The 18,322-nt window shown below is 33.9% G+C and overlaps 2 protein-coding genes across 3 annotated transcripts; one reads left to right on the forward strand and one right to left on the reverse strand.

Moving 5' to 3' along the window:
• The first annotated feature begins 4,652 nt into the window (after positions 1–4,652).
• On the forward strand, positions 4,653–14,419 carry SS4 (starch synthase 4). 2 transcript variants are annotated; one of them, XM_028064703.2, is made up of 16 exons: positions 4,653–5,079; positions 5,176–5,287; positions 6,131–6,221; positions 6,331–7,420; positions 7,497–7,548; positions 7,783–7,905; positions 8,001–8,076; positions 8,148–8,332; positions 8,412–8,606; positions 8,684–8,755; positions 9,511–9,720; positions 11,548–11,673; positions 13,134–13,283; positions 13,396–13,457; positions 13,543–13,618; positions 13,785–14,419. In XM_028064703.2, the coding sequence occupies exons 1-16, from the start codon at positions 4,940–4,942 to the stop codon at positions 13,959–13,961; spliced, it is 2,937 nt and encodes a 978-aa protein (XP_027920504.1). In that variant the 5' UTR covers positions 4,653–4,939; the 3' UTR covers positions 13,962–14,419. The 2 variants fall into 2 exon arrangements, with proteins under 2 accessions (XP_027920504.1, XP_027920505.1); XM_028064704.2 differs by having other exon boundaries at positions 4,654–5,079; positions 5,179–5,287.
• A 1,526-nt stretch (positions 14,420–15,945) lies between these two features.
• SAD1 (Small nuclear ribonucleoprotein family protein) lies at positions 15,946–17,862 on the reverse strand. Its single transcript, XM_028062324.2, has 5 exons — positions 17,730–17,862; positions 17,524–17,585; positions 17,295–17,418; positions 16,378–16,450; positions 15,946–16,213 (listed from the first exon to the last, which is right to left on the reverse strand). Exons 2-5 carry the CDS (start codon positions 17,555–17,557, stop codon positions 16,181–16,183), a joined length of 264 nt encoding a protein of 87 aa, XP_027918125.1. The 5' UTR covers positions 17,558–17,585; positions 17,730–17,862; the 3' UTR covers positions 15,946–16,180.
• Between the last annotated feature and the right edge of the window lie 460 nt (positions 17,863–18,322).

Genomic DNA, 18,322 nt, shown 5'->3' on the forward strand with positions numbered 1-18,322 from the left:
GTTTGTCGACAGACATTTTAACAAGGGCCTGGAAAAGCCCCATTGGTACAATTCCTCCCCGATCATCATGAATCATGCGACATGACTAACTTCTGTTGGTTTCACAGGTTCACATTCTAGAAGATTTTGAATATTGGCTTTGACTTTACCATCCTCCAATCTTAAGAGTATTTTTTCGACACTCACACATACTTTGCATGTTATTTTCGGATGAGAGAGGGTCAACCAAATGATTATGTTAAATTGGCTTCCCTTTTTACTGCTTACTATTTTTGACAAGTTGTCAACTCTAGTGTTCCACTCTCTCGGCACATATTTGATCTTAACTTCATTAAATTCCTCTAGCATTTTCTTAAGTGCATGATGATGTTGAAATAAAGATTCATCCTTCACTTGGAAGTCTTCAGTAACTGGCCAACGACTAACTATGAATCGTTCTTCCACACTACTCTAGTTGCCCCCATGTCCTTGGCTTGACATAACCCTACTATGAGTGTTTCATACTCAACCTGGTTGTTACACCTTGATTTCGAAAGCCATTGCTAGTTCCTTTTTGTCTTGACGATCCATCTATAAAAATGTCCAAACCTCGGGTTCATTACTTAATAACTCAGTTGCAAAATCAGCAAACTATTGAAGAAGGATGATTCCTCTGGGTTTGAACTTCAATCCATATTCAGATAGTTCAACTACCCCAATTATCATTTGCTCAACTAGTTCTGGTTGTCTCAGAATCTTAGCGATCGGGTAATCAGTCTTTATTATTATCGGGTGACTTTGGAAATATGGCCTAAGCCTTGTGCCGGTAGTGACCAAGGCTAGTGCCACTATTGTCTATGTATTGATATCGAATTTTTGATTCTTGTAGCACATCGCTGATGAAATATATAGATTGTTGGGGCGAGTCGCCTTGTAATAGAGCATTGATTATGGCTTCCTAAGCTACCGAGAGGTACTATAGGAGGCTCTTGTCGTTGGTGGGTTTGCATAGGATGAACGACTTAGCTAGGGCTTGTTTTATCTCAAAAAAGGATTCTTCACACTTATTGGGCCATTTCTAAGTCGTGGACTTCTTCATGGTCTTTACTATGGGCCATATATGTTCAATTATTTGTGGGATGAATTGGGCCAAAGACATCAATGTTCCCACTAGCCTCTAAACTTCTTTGAGCGTTTTTGGACTCCTAATTTCCATTACTGCCTTACACTTATCTAGATTAGCTTTGATGCCCCAATTGGATAACATGAAATCCAAGAATTTACCCCCATTAACTCTGAACACATACTTAAGTTGATTTAGGCGCATGTTGTATCATCTAATTTGTTGGAAAATTTCTTACAAGTCTTGCACATGAGCCATCATGGAATTGGATTTTACAACCATGTCTTCTACACATACATCTATGTTCATGGCAATTTGCTCACGAAAGATCTTATCCATTAACGGTAAGTGGCCCTTGTGTTTTTTAGTTCAAATAGCATAATTTTGTAGAAATATTTCGCGCTTTCGGTTATGAAACCCGTTTTGTCTTTGTTCGGATGGAACATAGGAATATGATTATAGTCAGAATAGGTATTCAATAAGCTTAACATGGTATAACCTAAGGCTTCGTCGTCCACTAATTGATTGATTTTGGGTAAGGGGTAAACATCTTTGAGACATGCTTTATTAAGATTTGTAAAATTAGTGTACATGCGACATTGACCACTCAGATTTTCACCAGTACAATGTTCGCCAACCATATGGTGTACTTGATTTCTTTGATAAATCCCACTTGTAGTAGCTTATTTACTTTTGTCTAGGCAATTTTTTTCTTTCTTCTCTTAATTTCCTCTTTCTCTGTGCCATAGGTCGAGCGCCCCTACGAATTATAACTTATGAGACATGACGCTCAGGTGCATACCAAACATATATAAAGATGTCCATGCTAACAAATCCTTGTTTCTTTCCAACACCTTGGTTAGAAGATCATGTTGTTCTTGTGTTAAGTCATTGTCAACCCTAGTGCATTGGTCGAGGCTTCTTAGTGCAACTATTTTTTCAATTGGTTCAATTCAATCTTTAGTGTTTGATCGAGGGTTTAAATCCACCATCACGACCACCTCTTTCTTGTTTCAAGAGGGGTAAAAGGGGGGTTGACCTTTAATCTCACTACATAGCACTCTCTTGCTATTTTCTAGTCCATATGTATCATTACTATGTCTTATCTGTCAGGGAGAAACTTCATAGCTAGTTCAACCGATATGACCATGAGGTCATCCTGGTCAGGATCAAGAGCTTTAAAGTTGGCATCCGTAAAGGTTATGGCCAAAATTCTTCTTCTGGGCCTTTCCACCATGTTAACCGATCACAACATTTAAATGTGTTGCTTATAGGTTGACGAAGTAGGACCACCCCTAGCAAAACTGTTAGATATGGTGTGTATTATGCCTCCTTCGGCTTCTCGATTGGTTGCGACTCATGCTGCATGTTGGTTGAGGTCGTTCTCGTGGTCTACTATCTCTTTACTCCCTTCGCGACTCTTCTCGGGTGCGTTGGGGGCTTCGTCTTGTACTTACAAACTTCTTTAAGTGTCCAACTTGGATAAGTTCTTCAATCTTATCTCTCAACGTCGTGCACTCCTCCTTATTGTGCCCTGGGTTGTGGTGGTATTGACAACACTTACTTTCGTCAACATTCAGTGGGGTCATGACTTTTCTGGGAGGGGATATAAGTTCAACATTGAGCACCTCGTCTAAAACACACGATCAGGTGGTGTTAAGAGGAATGTATCTAATGAAATGGGGGGCCCTCGCCTAGTCTCATTTTATCATCTCCATTTGTCTACATGCTGCTCTTCATATGCTACCTCAAAAACTACATTGCTCGTCATGTTCCTGATGGTCACTATATGTGTATTTTTTTGTTCACTTGGTCCAACGGTTGACGTCAAAATTTTCTTGTAGGGCTAAGGATAGACTAACACTCGCTTTCTCCTCCTTGTCACACTTGTCCTTACTTACACCTTTCTTCACGTCTCCCTCCTTTGTTGTTCGGTTAGTCCAGTCCGTTACCTACCAAAGATACTTTGATGCTCAAGTTAGTGTTCGATTAGGACAAAGTTCAAGAAATGTAGTAGATTCAAAAGTATTAACTCCCTCACTACACATCATATTTATAGACCCTTAGATGAACTTTTACCTTAATGATGATTTAATAACGACCCAATTACCTTTTAATCTCATTTACCATAGTAATCTTATAAATTTTGTTAGATTTGTTTTTCCTTACAACCGGTTAACCTTAAGACTCGAGACTGACCTATATGAAGTTTGATCCCTGATCAGTACAATTCTCTTCTACTATTTTACATGATATGTACAATAGTGTATCAACTTTTTATGATTATGTTATTATTTGTATAATTATGTTATTAAGATGAAATATTTGATAATGGTAATAGAGTAATTTTTGGTAAAACAATCAACGTATTAGCTTTATTAAGGTTTCTCTTATCATTAACACAATACTTACATAATGACATAAGCTTCACCATAGATATTTTTATATTTTTAGTTGAACAAATTAATATCTCACCATTACTATCTTACAAACTCTGCCATACAATATAAATGTCTTCATCATAAATATCTCACTCACAAGTTCTATAATGGAATACATAAAAAGTGTACATTATCAATACAACTCAATATAATTCAAAGAGATTGTTTGATGATAACACACAAATAAAAAGTTAAATTTCTTAAACCCAAAATTGTATATTATAAGTTTCATAAATAAATTGAACTCAAAGTATGCACGGTATATTAGTATACTTTAAATATGAATATTTAAATTTTTGAAATTTGTTTTTGTTTATATTTTTATTTTAAACTTATCTCTAACTTGTCAAATCAGTATCAAACAAATATGTACAACTAAGTTTTTATCATATTAAAAAAAGAACAAATATTGTAATATTTTTTTATATATTCGATTTCCTATTATTAATCTTTCGGCATATTAATCTACTCTAATTAAAATATGAACATAAAATGAAATTTTAGTTTGCTGCTAGATAAGTTAACTTCCTTTCCATCCTTATGATCATGACAAACTTTGAAAGTATAGAATTGGTGATTCATTTGACGTTTACGGTCTGCAATAATGAGCTATGCATCTTGCTATTCAGAAACAATATCATACTTTCTCTTTTATAAAAACATAAACATATTAGTAAGTTAATTTATAAAAACATGATCTTTTATTTTAGACTTATCAATAAACTAATTTTAATTTTTGGTAAAGTAATTTTTATTAATTTCTTCATATTTTTTAAAGATTTTACGAGAAAACGCGGAATAGATCTTATATACTTTTATTTTAGTTATTTAATTAGTGGAATAAACAAAAGAAAATGGATCTTTACGGAAAGGTGCACTAGAAGGGGGCGGGAAGCATCACTAAACAAAAAACAAATAACTAATTAACTAATTTTGAGATAATTAATTGTCTGAATAATTAAGGTCACAGTGGCTTTAATTTTTAATTCATAAAACCCTGGACATATGACAGTAGCCTTTTTCCCTTCACATAAACAAGATTCCATTTCTTCAGCTGAGAAAAAAAAAGTGGTATGTGTAGAGTGTTAATCGTCTAGGTCAGAGGTTTCACCTGTTCTTCCACTTATCAAATCAGAATGTTAAATGCTAGTATATGATTTATGCTTCTGAACCGTCTGATTACATTCAATGATCTTGATTTGCTGACTCGCTGAATAGGTGAAGTTCCAGAAAAACAGAGAATCAGGTCTCATGAGGCATTTTCTTCCTTCTATTTGCGCTAAGGCCCAACCAAAGCAACTGAACTAAAAAGCTTCTTATAAGAAGAAAACCGTTGCTCCCCTCCTTCTGTCACGAGTTCTTGTTATGATAGTAACGCAGAGAGATTGAATGAGAAATGGCGTCGAAGCTGAGAACCTGTTTCGTATGCTGGAACCTGAGTGGTTTCAACTTCGTTAACCACTCTAACGGCAATGGTAGGATAGTGCGAGTTTCGTTTCCGGCTTCTTGCAAGATGCGACACCGCAACACTTTCAGGTATCAATCGTTGATTCTTAATCTTGTTCAATCCTTATTCAGATTCTTTGCGGTTTGAAATTCAATGCGGAGTTCTATTGTATGTATTGTATTAAGCAGTTTGCAACATAAGAGGCAACAGATCAAGCCTTCCACTGAGGTAGGTCTCCGTCAAAATCAAGATGAGGAAGACGATTCAGAGGTTTCATTCAACAACGATGCGCCTTTGGTATCTCCTATACTATATTTTCTTTGTATGAATGGTGCCGTTGGTCAAGGCTAGACAAGAAAATGAAAAGGCTAGACAAGAAAATGAATAAAGAAAAAGAATACATTAGGAAGGAGATACCTTAATACCTTAATGTATGATATGATAGAATTTCTCTCTAATCAAATGTTCGGAAGTTATGCACAGTGATAGAGAAATTTAGCTTCCTTGAATGTTTCCTGAAAGCTTCTTTAGCTATATATTTAAAATTTCTTAAAGAAAAATTAGTAGCCAAATTTGCAATGCATGTATGAAGCATAGATGTCGGACAAGAATAGAGTGATGCCGATATGCAGAAGAAAGAATTGAATCTTGGTTGAAGGAAGTTTTTGTCAGAATACGTTTGTTAAGAAGTGGGCATTGATGATTAAAACAGTTGAGATCGTAGTTTGGTAATTTATCTGAGTTTCTTATTCATTTTCTATTTATTTATTTAAATTTCTCAACGTGATTAGGTTTGCCTGTGATTAGGGTTGCCTTTAGTGGGAATGACCTATGGCAAAAGAACAAGATTTGAATATCAAGAGAAAGACCAACATTCTTTTGGGTTTAATTTCTTTCATTATCTATAGACATGTAATTTAGCTTTTGTAACTAAAGCAGTTTGTACCTGTTCACTTTGCAACGCTTCCAACGTTCTTATGTTTTCGTTTCTTATTGAATTTTAATGTTAAACGAACTTGTAATACAATAATAGGGGATATGAATGTTCTTTTGCACATATATAATTATGGTACCTATATCATGAAAATGGAGAGGTTAAAACATATACAAGTAACAACTTATTATTCTATTATGAAATAGGCCATGAACATAAATGGAGCAGAGCAGGCTGAACCGGTGTCTGGTAAGCAACTTGAGGATTTGCTGGGCATGATAAGAAATGCAGAGAAAAGTAAGATATCTTTTTGGAATAATTATGGATTTTTTTTCTCATATTTTTACTTTTTGTTCAATATCTTGTTTCCCCATTAATCATTAAGAATTTTATATTCTTCATGCAGACATTCTTCTTTTAAATCAGGCTAGAGTTCGTGCACTTGAAAATCTTGAAATGATTCTTGCTGAGAAGGATGCATTGCGAGGAGAAATCAATGACTTAGAGACGAGATTGGCTGAGACTGATGCGCAAATTAAAGTTGCCGCCCAAGAAAAAATACACGTGGAACTATTGGAGCAGCAGTTAGAAAAACTTCGTGATGAGTTGGCCGAAAAGGGAGTCACTGAAGCAAGATATGAAGAATTGGGTGGCCTTCAAAACGGAGATTTGAGGGATGCAAACCCTCTCAGTAATAAGGGTATTATTCACCCCCTTACTGAGGAGCTTAATTCATTAAGGACAGAAAATGCATCTTTGAAGAATACTTTAGAATCATTTAAAACACAGTTTAGTGTTGTCAAGAATAATGATGAACGTTTGGTGGCATTGGAAAAGGAACGATCATCTTTGGAATCAGCCCTAAAAGACTTGGAATCAAAACTGTGTTCTCAGGAGGATGTATCAAAACTTTCTACACTGACATTCGAATGCAAGGATTTATTGGGTAAGGTTGAAAATTTGCAATCATTGCTAGATAAAGCGACCAAACAAGCTGATCAAGCTGTTATTGTGATGCAACAAAATCAGGATCTTCGGAGGAAGGTTGATGAGTTGGAAACATCTCTTGAAGAAGCTAATATCTATAAGCTATCATCTGATCAATTGCAAAAATATAGTGAACTAATGAAACAAAAGGTAAACCTATTGGATGAGCGTCTTAAAAAATCAGATGAAGAGTTAAATTCTTACATTCAGCTATATCAAAAATCAGTGAAGGAATTTCAAGATACACTTGATACTCTGAAAGAACAAAGCAAGACAAGGGCGCTGGAAGAACCGGTTGAAGATATGCCATGGGAATTTTGGAGTCAACTGTTACTTCTGATTGATGGTTGGGCAATAGAAAAGAAAATATCAGTAGATGATGCAAGTCTTTTGAGAGAAAAGGTGTGGAGGAGAGACAGGCGTATTAGTGAAACATATATGGCCTACAAAGAACAGGATGAACATGAGGCTATTTCTGCATTTCTTGGTCTTTTAACTTCTGGAACAAGGTATTCACTTTTAATTGTAAATTACAATTTGATATATCTTTTACTGTCTGATGCATCTCTTATTTTTTATCTATAGTCCAGGATTACATGTGATTCATATTGCAGCAGAGATGGCACCAGTAGCTAAGGTGCACTCATGCACCCTAATCCCTATGTTTTATCCTAGTGAATTCATTTTGTGTTGTCCCTAGATTTTAATTATAACACCTACTGGAATCTTAGAGGCATGGCAGAAGCATCTTTATTTTCTTTAAATTATGTAGCATGAAATCAACTAGAAATAATGTCATTGTCTATGTGGAAGTCTGTCTTAAGTCTGTCTAACATCTAGTAATGTTTAAATTAATTTATTTCATGAACAGGTTGGTGGTTTGGGGGATGTTGTCAGTGGTCTAGGTAAAGCACTGCAAAAGAAAGGGCACCTTGTTGAAATTGTGCTTCCCAAATATGATTGTATGCAATATGATCGTGTCTGCAATTTACGGGTATGCCATTTCATTAAGAAAATAATTGAACGTGTTGATACAGTCTTGGTAGTTGGTATCCTGCACCACTTGAAGTAATATGATTATTCATTCAGGCTTTGAGCGTGCCAATAGAATCATACTTTGATCGCCAATTACACAAAAATAAAATCTGGGTTGGCAGTATTGAAGGTATTCTGTTAGATATTTTTGTTTGATTGATTGTCTTTATCTGGTTCAGTAACTTCATTTTGACTGTGCAGGTCTTCCTGTTTATTTCATTGAGCCCGAGCATCCTTCTAAGTTCTTTTGGAGAGGAAAATTTTATGGCGAGCATGATGATTTCAGACGATTTTCATGTTTTAGCCGTGCTGCTCTTGACTTTCTTCTGCAAGCTGGCAAGAAGCCAGATATCATTCATTGCCATGATTGGCAGACAGCATTTATTGTACGATATGTCTAAGTCTTTGTAGCATATTTTTGCTCTTTTAGTTACTAATATAGTATGACATCTGTTTCTTTCCTAGGCTCCTCTGTACTGGGAGATATTTGTACATAAAGGATTAAATTCAGCTAGGATATGCTTTACATGCCACAACTTTGAGTATCAGGGGACTGCAGCAGCCTCAGAGTTAGACTCATGTGGTCTTGTTAGCCAGAATCTAAACAAATCAGATAAAATGCAGGACAATTCAGCACACGATAGAGTTAATTCTGTCAAGGTAAGGTCGTAAAATTATTACCGATCATATTATATATCTTCAGTAAATATAAGTAATAGATTTTCTTTCATGATCAGGGTGGGATTGTTTTCTCAAACATTGTCACAACAGTTTCACCTACTTATGCCCAAGAAGTGAGAACTGCAGAGGTATGGTTTATTTCTTCTATTGCAGTATGTATTTTCTAGTCCTACCAAAATACCTTTTGTCTTTAATTAATTAATATAAACAATAAGCCAATAACACATGTTGGTACAAACATAAGAACAATTAAGAATAACATCTCCTATATTCTCCTTCTACAGACAATTGATAGTTTGGAAAAAGGATTCTTAGATATAAAAAAACCGTATAGATGTCTCCACGTAATGTTTTTCAAGGGAGTTGGTTCTTGACCATGACATATTGAGTCTTTAGAATTTGATTTTGCTACTTCTATGTCTCAAATCAAACAATATTCCTCACACTGTTTTTTCTTTAATTTAAAAAACCCTCTATAAGGATTGGTGAGATTTTATTTTGTTCATTTTTCAAGCCCAAGTGGCTTTCAATTGCAGGTGTGGTCCACCTAACAACTTAAGCTTTCTGTAAATTTTGTTCTCAACAAGAATAAAACGGGCTCTGCTACTAATAATAAAGAAGGATTCTAGCCTATGTCTTTGTATCATCATTTGGAATTTGTTATTACCTGTCTAACAGAAGGGAACTAAGTTACCTGATCCGATTTGCAAATTGGCATGGTTTGGAAATTATTTGCATTTAGTTTTAGGAGGATTTTTCTGTTTGTCTATATATTAAGAAAACAATAGAGAGACATATAGTTCATTCTCAACGTTCTTTAACTTTAAACTAGAGCTCTTCCTAATTTTTCAGTCTTAAAAAAGTTGTGCCAATAAAAATGCAGGGAGGACATGGTCTCCATTCAACACTCTCTTCCCACTTCAGAAAGTTCATTGGTATTCTTAATGGTATTGATACTGATGCATGGAATCCTGCCACTGATGCATTTCTTCCAGTCCAGTACAATGCAACTGATCTGCAAGGGAAAGTAGAGAATAAGCAAGCCTTGAGAAGGAGCCTAGGTCTTTCATCTGCAGATATCAGGATGCCACTGGTAATTATATAACCTAAACTTAAAGGATATTTTATTTGACATAATAAACCAAGGTTTGTTCTTCTGTTCTCTCTTGGAATTTAGGTTTTTGCCCTACGTGACCATTAAAACCAGCTTGTGAGATGTTGGTTGACCTCCACCTATATACACTACTTTGACCTTATCTCTAGTCAACTGGTTTACAATCCACTCCTTCATCATATTTTTGGGCTTGTTGTATTGATAGGAGGCTAGGTCCATGTTGTCAGTAGGATATTAAATGCATTACTAGAAGTTGGTAGAATATTAAATGTATTACTAGAAGGTAATAGAAGTTGTTATAGGTTGTTCGAATTAGAGATCTCTTTGTAATTATTATTTTAGGGTTAGAGTTGTCTATTTATAGAGACTGATGTACTGTTCAAATGAATCAATTTCAATAAGAATCTTCTTTCTTTCATATTAATCCTTTCTAGTGTCCCAATGACAGATTTAGGACAAACTCTAATACCATAGTAGAATTTAGGTTTGGGTCTAATTTAATCCCATAAAAGAGTCTTGTGAGGTGAGAATTGTTCACTACTCATGAATACTACTTTGGTGTTCTCTCAGTGTTTTTTACTTGTCATTAAGAATTTCCATTATTTTTTCGAATGATAAATTTAGGGCTAACTACATTTGTGTGCGTAACATTTGAAATGAAGATACCAAAACTCTTTAAAATATCTCTATCTTGTGGAATCTGTCAAGAACGCACTGAGAGTTTTGGGAACCATGCAACTTGCAAAGCATATTCCAGTAGAAGGTAGCATAGGTGTAAAGAAAACTAGTTTAATCTTTGGCTTGGGAAAAAGGTTCTAGGCTTAAAGTGGCACTAAAGGAAGACTGTTCAGTTTTGTTGCATGAGCCTTATCTTGCTCCACAATTTGTTGTAGAAGATGTTGTACCATGAGAAACGACTATGGAAGAGGAAGCATAAGAGCCACCACAACAAGTGTTGGTGCAATGGCAAAAGGGCAGGTCCAAAGCAGCCATGACACTTCTACCATTAAAGATAAATTTTTAGAATTCAACCTTGGGGACATGGTTGTTCCGACAGTGGTGGGTAATGTTAGGTAGGGAAATAATGAAAAAAAAAATGGAATTGGTATTATAGTAACAAATTTAGAAATACAAGAGTTATGTAGTTAGTTGTTTTGTGAGAGAGGCTTTCTAAGGAATTCTATAAATAGTTTCCTTTTGGGAGGTGTTAGGGGTCTTCATTTTTTTGTACCGGTGATAGTCTTTGACTGTTGTGACAGGGAATACCTTGTGTGATAGGAAGCTTTTTCCTTTGTAAACATTTTTTCTTACAACTAATAGTGAATAATTCAGTGTGAGAGTTTATATTTGGTTCTTCTTTGTCTTGTTTTCCTTGTCTATGTTTCAAGGTGCCTAACAATTTTGGTCCAACCTACCAGATCCGAAGAAGAGGGGAATTATGGAAAATAGAATGAGTTCTTTAGGAAGATGGGTCAGAGAACAAGAAAAATGATTGCAGAGATGAAGATGGAGTTACCTAATCTGAAATTAACATGAAATTAAGCGCCTAATTATTTAACACGTGATACACGAATATCTCATAATTATAACATATTCAATTTACTTTTGGAAGTGGTTGACTTATAATATAATGCCCTTATGACGTTGCTTTATGATGTCATTTTGTGCTGGCTTGATAGGTATCTTTCATGCATATGGAGAATCAATATTCTTTCTCTTGAAATTTCAAATTGTTATTTATTCATGTCTTATTCTTAGAATTGAAAATGCTTTACTAAGGCATTTTTCTTTTCTCTTCGTTGATAGGTTGGTTGTATAACAAGATTGGTTCCACAAAAAGGTGTTCATCTTATTAGACATGCAATATATCTAACATTGGAGTTGGGAGGACAATTTGTTCTACTTGGTTCAAGTCCAGTGCCACATATTCAGGTCCGTGTTTTCTTTCCTTGTGGTTGAAATTTTTAGGTATTCTATTGTTTTTAGAAAGGAGCCGATCAAACTGTATAGAATACGAAGAAAGTCAACAACAACAAAAAAAATATTTATGTTTTTGGTGAAATAAATTACTAACTACTGATCCCAATCACATTGTTGAGAAAACTAGAGAAAAGTCAGGTAGCAATATTGTTATTTTTAATGTTTTGGCTTACATCTAGGATATCCCTAATACTATCTTTGAATTTTGCATTATAACCTAACTTAACCACACAGTTTCAGTTTGTAAAGTGATTTCAAACTTTATAAAGTCTACATTGGTCATATCATATCACTAGTAAATATAAGATATCAACAAAACTTATTATACTGCTTATTGTTCTGATTTGCATGTACGTAATAGCTATTTTTGTGATTGCAATTGAAGTTTTATTAATCTGTAATTTGAAGACAGGACTAGCTGGTTTGAGTGGAAAACTAATGCACGACTTTAATTTCGTCTGAATAAAATAAACTACAAAGCCATCCTTAAAATAATAGGTCAAGGACAGGAAAATCGCCAAAATACCGGTTCTTAATGGGTTAATAAAAAAGGGCTAGATATCATTTTAATTTTTCTTAAAGAAATGAATAATCCATGTGAAGTTATTTGTTATTTTTGTGTTTCTAGATGGAAACTTGTCATGTTTAATACACAATATTTTGTGCTGTTCAAACTTCGACCTATATATCGTGATATACATAATTTAGGTTTTTGCTTTTACTTTGAATGTTTTTACAATATTGTGTTTCTTTGATGTTAATTTATCTATTATTTAATTTTTATGACTTGATTAATTAATATTGGTTTAAAGACTGTTAAAAACTTGAACTAGTACCCTGATTAGTTCAATAAGGGGCCTAATTTTAAAAACATTTCTATTAATCAACAATTCTTTAGTTAAGTTTTTAAGATTGGGTTACTGATGTGGGGTTTGGATAGTTTTGCAGTTTCAAATGGGTTCAAACTTCGTATTATCATTACAACCAGAACATAATGCATAACACCTGAATTGGATAATAGCTTCCAAATCTTACCTACACATATTGGATCATGAATTGGATAAAATATAACTGAACGTGAAGTTGGAAACATTGAACTCTGCTGCTGTAATCTTAAGCTGTAGCATACCTCGGAGATCATAAACATAAATAACCTGGGCTTGAATGATTTTAGAGAGAAGATCATGAATATTATAATTAACTATATATGCATGTGTATAACGCACTTACATGCTGCTATTGTTGGTTCACCCGGGTGAGAGCAGATAATTATTTGAAAAGGAAAATCGTTGAGTTCTTTTTTCAAGAAATTTATTTAGATGTAGGCTGGTCGAAGTTTGATTGTTCTTTGACATGCCAATTCGTCCATTCCCCTAATTTTGTCAACTGATTACCAGTTTTTTCTTCTCTAGAAAGAATTTGAGGGCATTGCCAACCAATTTCAGAATCATGATCACGTGAGGTTGATATTGAAGTATGATGAATCTCTCTCTCATGCTATTTATGCTGCATCTGACATGTTCATCATTCCTTCGATCTTTGAACCTTGTGGCCTAACACAGGTAATGGTCAAAATTGATGTTCATGAATTTCAAATATTAAGAAACTTGCAGAAAATCTCTTTTTTTTCCAATTCATTTTCTTTGACCAAATTTTTTAATATATTTACTGCAGATGATATCAATGAGATATGGTGCCATACCTATTGTCAGAAAAACCGGTGGCCTAAATGACAGGTTAACATAGCATGCAAGTTACGGCATGACAGAAATCGTAATTCTTGTTTTCTAAAGAATAACTAAATTCTGTCTCATTTTGTAGTGTTTTTGATGTTGATGACGATACAATACCTTCACAGTTTCGAAATGGATTTACATTTGTGAATGCTGATGAACAGGTAACAAGCAGTAAATTAATTATCTTCAGAGATGCAGTAAATTACAAATTTATTTCATCATTGATTCTACTTCACCTGTAAACCTATCTTTAACGACTAGAGAAACATTAATTTTTGCTGTTACTTGTTCTGTTAAACTCTAACAACAATAATACAATTTTGGCAGGGATTAAGCGGTGCTTTGGTACGAGCATTGAATCTCTTTAAGAACAATCCTGAGAGGTGGAAGCAACTTGTTCAGAAGGACATGAACATAGATTTCAGCTGGGAAACATCATCAGCACAATATGAAGAGCTCTACTTAAAGTCTGTGGCAAGAGCGAAGGCATCAAAACGTGCTTAATTGACAATAGAAGGCTTCTCCTTTGCAATCGTTCAATTTTGTCAGTTTTTGTATGCAGTGATGAGAGCTCAGAGTTAAAGCCCAACCGACAGGACTTAACTGAACATTTCATGCTAAAAACTTTCAGGTTGGGAAAGAATATAAGGACGAGTGCGACACGGTTGCGGAAAATATGCTGTTGATTCCATGCCTCATTGCTCAGTAACTCCCTTTTTATGTCATGGAAGCAATATTTCTCTATACTTTGACGAATTCTAGGTGATATTTCCACTTTAGTATGACTAGCAACATTGTGTAGTTCTTTCTCTATACTCTTGTTTTTTCTTTTTAATATTTCAACAGTATACAGAGGTCCATACATGTAAATCGTGACAACTTTGTTCCCTACAAAAGAAATTGTATAAAAGATTAAACAAAAAAAATGTTCTTTGCCTGTGGTTTGCAGAAGGGCATGGAAAGCTTTCTTCTTGGTTTACTAGCTCTTTACGACTAAAACAGTAAACTGAGGAAGTAAAATTCAAAAGTGTCGTTCATTAAGGAGGAAGTTTCGCATATTAAGTATTGTATTAAATCTATATTATTCAGTCATATATAATATTTAGGGATGTCAACGGGGCGGGTAGGGTACGGGTAGTAGCTCTCTCGTACCTTACCCGCTGGATAAATATTCGTTCCGTACCCGTACCCATATCCGTCGGGTATCCGTTATGTGGGTACTTATCTATTTTTTTCATATCCGCGGGTATCCACAAATATCCGCGGGTATGAATACCCGCAGATATTTACAAAAATATTTAAAAAAATAAATATTTAACCATAATTAGTGTTTAGATCAACAAGTCTCCTTTCTCCGATTGATTCTTGAAAAACAAACAAATAAAAAATCACTATCAATTTATATTGTAGTTTATTTTTGAATAAAATATTAAAGAAATTACTAACTTCATCCATGTCCACCTTTTGCAACATTGTATAAAGTTTCATGTTGTTCAATTTTAATCTAGAAGAGCCTTAAAACATAAGAAGTTCAGTAAAAATTTCTAACAATCACTTAATTAAAATATCTAAGTAAAAGTGTTAATTTCATTACCTTCCATGTTGATCCATAACCCGTCTTAGAGACACATCAATGCCTCCACAGTATATGAAAGTAATTTACTCATTTGTGAGATAAGAATCTGACCATCATTATTGAATGAAGACTCATAATATTGTTTACTAATATATATATATATATATATATATATATATATATATGGTAAAGTTTAGCGGATACGGGTATCCACGGGTACGGATACTATGATATCCGTACCCGCCCCGTTAACATATGGGTATCAAAAATACTCATACCCGTGAGTATCCATTTTTAATATCCATTTTCTACCCGTTGCGGGTTTTATCCGCAGATACTCGCGAGTACAGATATTTTTGACATCCCTAATCATATTATCACATCTCTTAATAGTTGACATTCACATTGAAGTTGGTCATGTTTACATACACAGTTTCTCTAATTATGGATTCGACGTGTCCTCTCAAGGGTCACGAAAGGATCTGATCCCACAAACCTTTTGTAATTTTAGGATGGAATGCTCCAGTAAGTTGTTACAGTTAGATGCAACCACAAAACTCATGTAAGTCTTAGGAAGTATAATGTTGTCCCGATAGTTATGAGATTTGTTTTTGAAACAAGAACATTATACTTTATAACTCAATAAGAGGACTAATCTTGTTAATGAAAGAAAGTTTACACCATCTAAATATAAGATATCCTAATAGTTATGTCAATTCATCATATTACCATTAACAAATTTCAAGTGGTTAATTGCACTTTTTTTCTTTCACAGCAAGTTTCGTATTGACTAAATTTTATATTAAAAAAATAACTATTATTCTGTATATTATTCAGAAAATGATAAAAAGGAGTCCAATTGAGTCTATCAGTTTATCTAGAGAGTGAAAGCGAGTAACGGAAGAGGGAAAAGAAATATAAACGCGCATAATTAATGGTCATAATCAGTAGCATTACTTGTTACAATAGACAATCCACAGTTTAACATGGGGGTAAAAGTTGAATAGCCATAACATTACAACCATGTATCTTAAAACCAAACTTCTGCAAGTAAAAACCTAGTGGTCTAAGAATCCTCGTTAAAATTTAGGAATTATATGCCTAGAGCAACATTGCAGAGTTAATGTTTGCAATCAAGTAACATTCTTCATTCAGACTCAGGTGAACCACCAGGGACCAACTGCATTAAAGCCAGATAATGATTTGTTAAGTATCAGGATAACACTTGCGAGGAAAAACTGAACCTTAAATTATTGTCGACACTTTCTACAGTTGCCAAATCAAATGTTTTGTTAATACTCCAAAGATTTCAAGTAAACGAAAAGTAATTGAATATCAACTTACAATGGCAATGTTGTTTCCATTGAGTAAAATCTGATCAAGCTTGGTTATCCGTCTCCCTTCAGACGTGATCTCGCTGTTGTTTGAATATGAAAGCAACAAACCAAATCAATTACATGCCTAACGATTATGCATGTGTGTGCAAACATAAACATACGAATCACAGAATCGAAAGCAGATACAAATCATGCCAGGGTAAATTTACTCAGAACAAATTTACACTTACAAATGTACGAAATTTACTTCAACAAACTTACAGCAAGTATTTTAGGCTTCTAAAACCAAAAAGAAAGACCACATTGGGAAAGCTAAATAAGGTTTATTTAGCTATGTTCGACAAGAGCAGAAATACAATATAAGAAACTGACGAAGGAAAAAAAAAAAAACTCAATCATACTCCAGGTTAAAATCATTGTATTTGCAGCCAATACATTTCTCAGTAACTTCATGGTTATAAAACTGCCAAAACGATTTTGTAAATGGCACTCCAAAAAGACAAATGTAAAATGAAGATACAATAATTTCTGAACCAGTAACATTATGGTTGCAACATCACACCAATTCAAAGTAGAGATATATACACTTTCTTCAAAAATGTTCAGAACCATGAACTATCGAAATATGACAACATAAATACAACTCCAATTAGAAGGATATTTTAAAAAGCAAAGGGGATCATACTCATCTATAAAACAATTTCATCCCAGAAAGTTTAAGAACCAAAACCACCCAGCACCTAAGGAAGTTTCCTCCAGAGTAAAAACCCAATACCGGATTGTAAGTGTTACTACTGAGTTGTATTCTGTTGCATTTTACCAATGCCCCCTTCCTACCCAATAAACACATAATCTACAGATAAACAAGCAAATACATACAAAATAAAAACAGAAGAAAAACATGCAGCAAAGGGTATGACTTACTATTCGGTAACATCTTCAAGTACCATGTTGACATAAACATCAAAGCCCCTAAGAGTACCAACAAGCTCCTTGTCACCCTTCATTATCACCCAAATTTTTGATCCTATACACCGATCAATCAACTCTGCAATTTTCCACCACAAATCATACACTTTTAAACACCTTTCAATGCTACATTGCATCTACTCATTACCAACAAACTTTCTAACAAAATTATGAAATCACTAACCTGATGGGAGAAGCTGTGACGGATTGTTGGCCATGGAATATCAACGCCGAATTTCTCAAAACCTGCGGACGGTACACACAATTAAATATGAAAATTGCGAATTTGTATTAAACCCTAACCAAATATTGAAAAAATAAGGATTTATTAGGAACCCTTTTGGATGAAATTGAATTGGTATGTGAAAACGAGAGAAGCGAAGTTAAAACCTTTGTGGGGATAAGCGAAGACGTAGTAGCTGCGTGATACAGAGATAAGAGATTGCCCTAACAGTAGCGTTGAGGTGATGACACTGTTTACTTTCAATCTATTGACTCGTATTTATAAGCTTTTAGCTTTAATATTATTTACGTTAAATTGAGATTTTAATCCATCTTTTTATATCTTCATCTATCTAATATTATCATTTAGATTCTATCAATGGATGTACTTTGCGGTTTTTATTTTTGAATTTTAAAAATTCATAACTTTAAGTCAATTTGTTATTTTCATTACACTTATTGTATATTTTTATATAATTATTTTTTTTACAATACTTCATATGAATATATTAGATATAAATTCAATTGAACTAGAATAAAATATAAAATATATACAACATTGAAAAATATATTAAAATTACAATCTTTTTAAATTAAAAAAAATATTAAAACAGCTACGATATATATGATATTTGAATTTTGTATTTACGTATTTGTTATCATTTATTTAATTCATCATACTCGTGTAAGCTGATTAATAAATAAAAATTATATAAAATTTATCTTCTATATAATATAAATTATCATTCATCAATAAATCT

This window comes from Vigna unguiculata, chromosome 3, assembly GCF_037176805.1.
Source record: "Vigna unguiculata cultivar grain cowpea cultivar isolate G323 ecotype 2 chromosome 3, ASM3717680v1, whole genome shotgun sequence".
NCBI lineage: Eukaryota > Viridiplantae > Streptophyta > Magnoliopsida > Fabales > Fabaceae > Vigna > Vigna unguiculata.

Coding starts and splice junctions, on each gene's coding strand:
- SS4 (XM_028064703.2), top strand. CDS start 4,940: ATGGCGTCGAAGCTGAGAACCTGTTTCGTATGCTGGAACCTGAGTGGT. Junction 5,080..5,175: donor CGACACCGCAACACTTTCAG/GTATCAATCGTT, acceptor TATTGTATTAAG/CAGTTTGCAACATAAGAGGC. Junction 7,421..7,496: donor CTTTTAACTTCTGGAACAAG/GTATTCACTTTT, acceptor TTTTATCTATAG/TCCAGGATTACATGTGATTC.
- SAD1 (XM_028062324.2), bottom strand. CDS start 17,557: ATGGCCAACAATCCGTCACAGCTTCTCCCATCAG. Junction 17,419..17,523: donor GTCACAGCTTCTCCCATCAG/GTTAGTGATTTC, acceptor GGAAAATTGCAG/AGTTGATTGATCGGTGTATA. Junction 16,451..17,294: donor CTTGAAGATGTTACCGAATA/GTAAGTCATACC, acceptor TTCAAACAACAG/CGAGATCACGTCTGAAGGGA.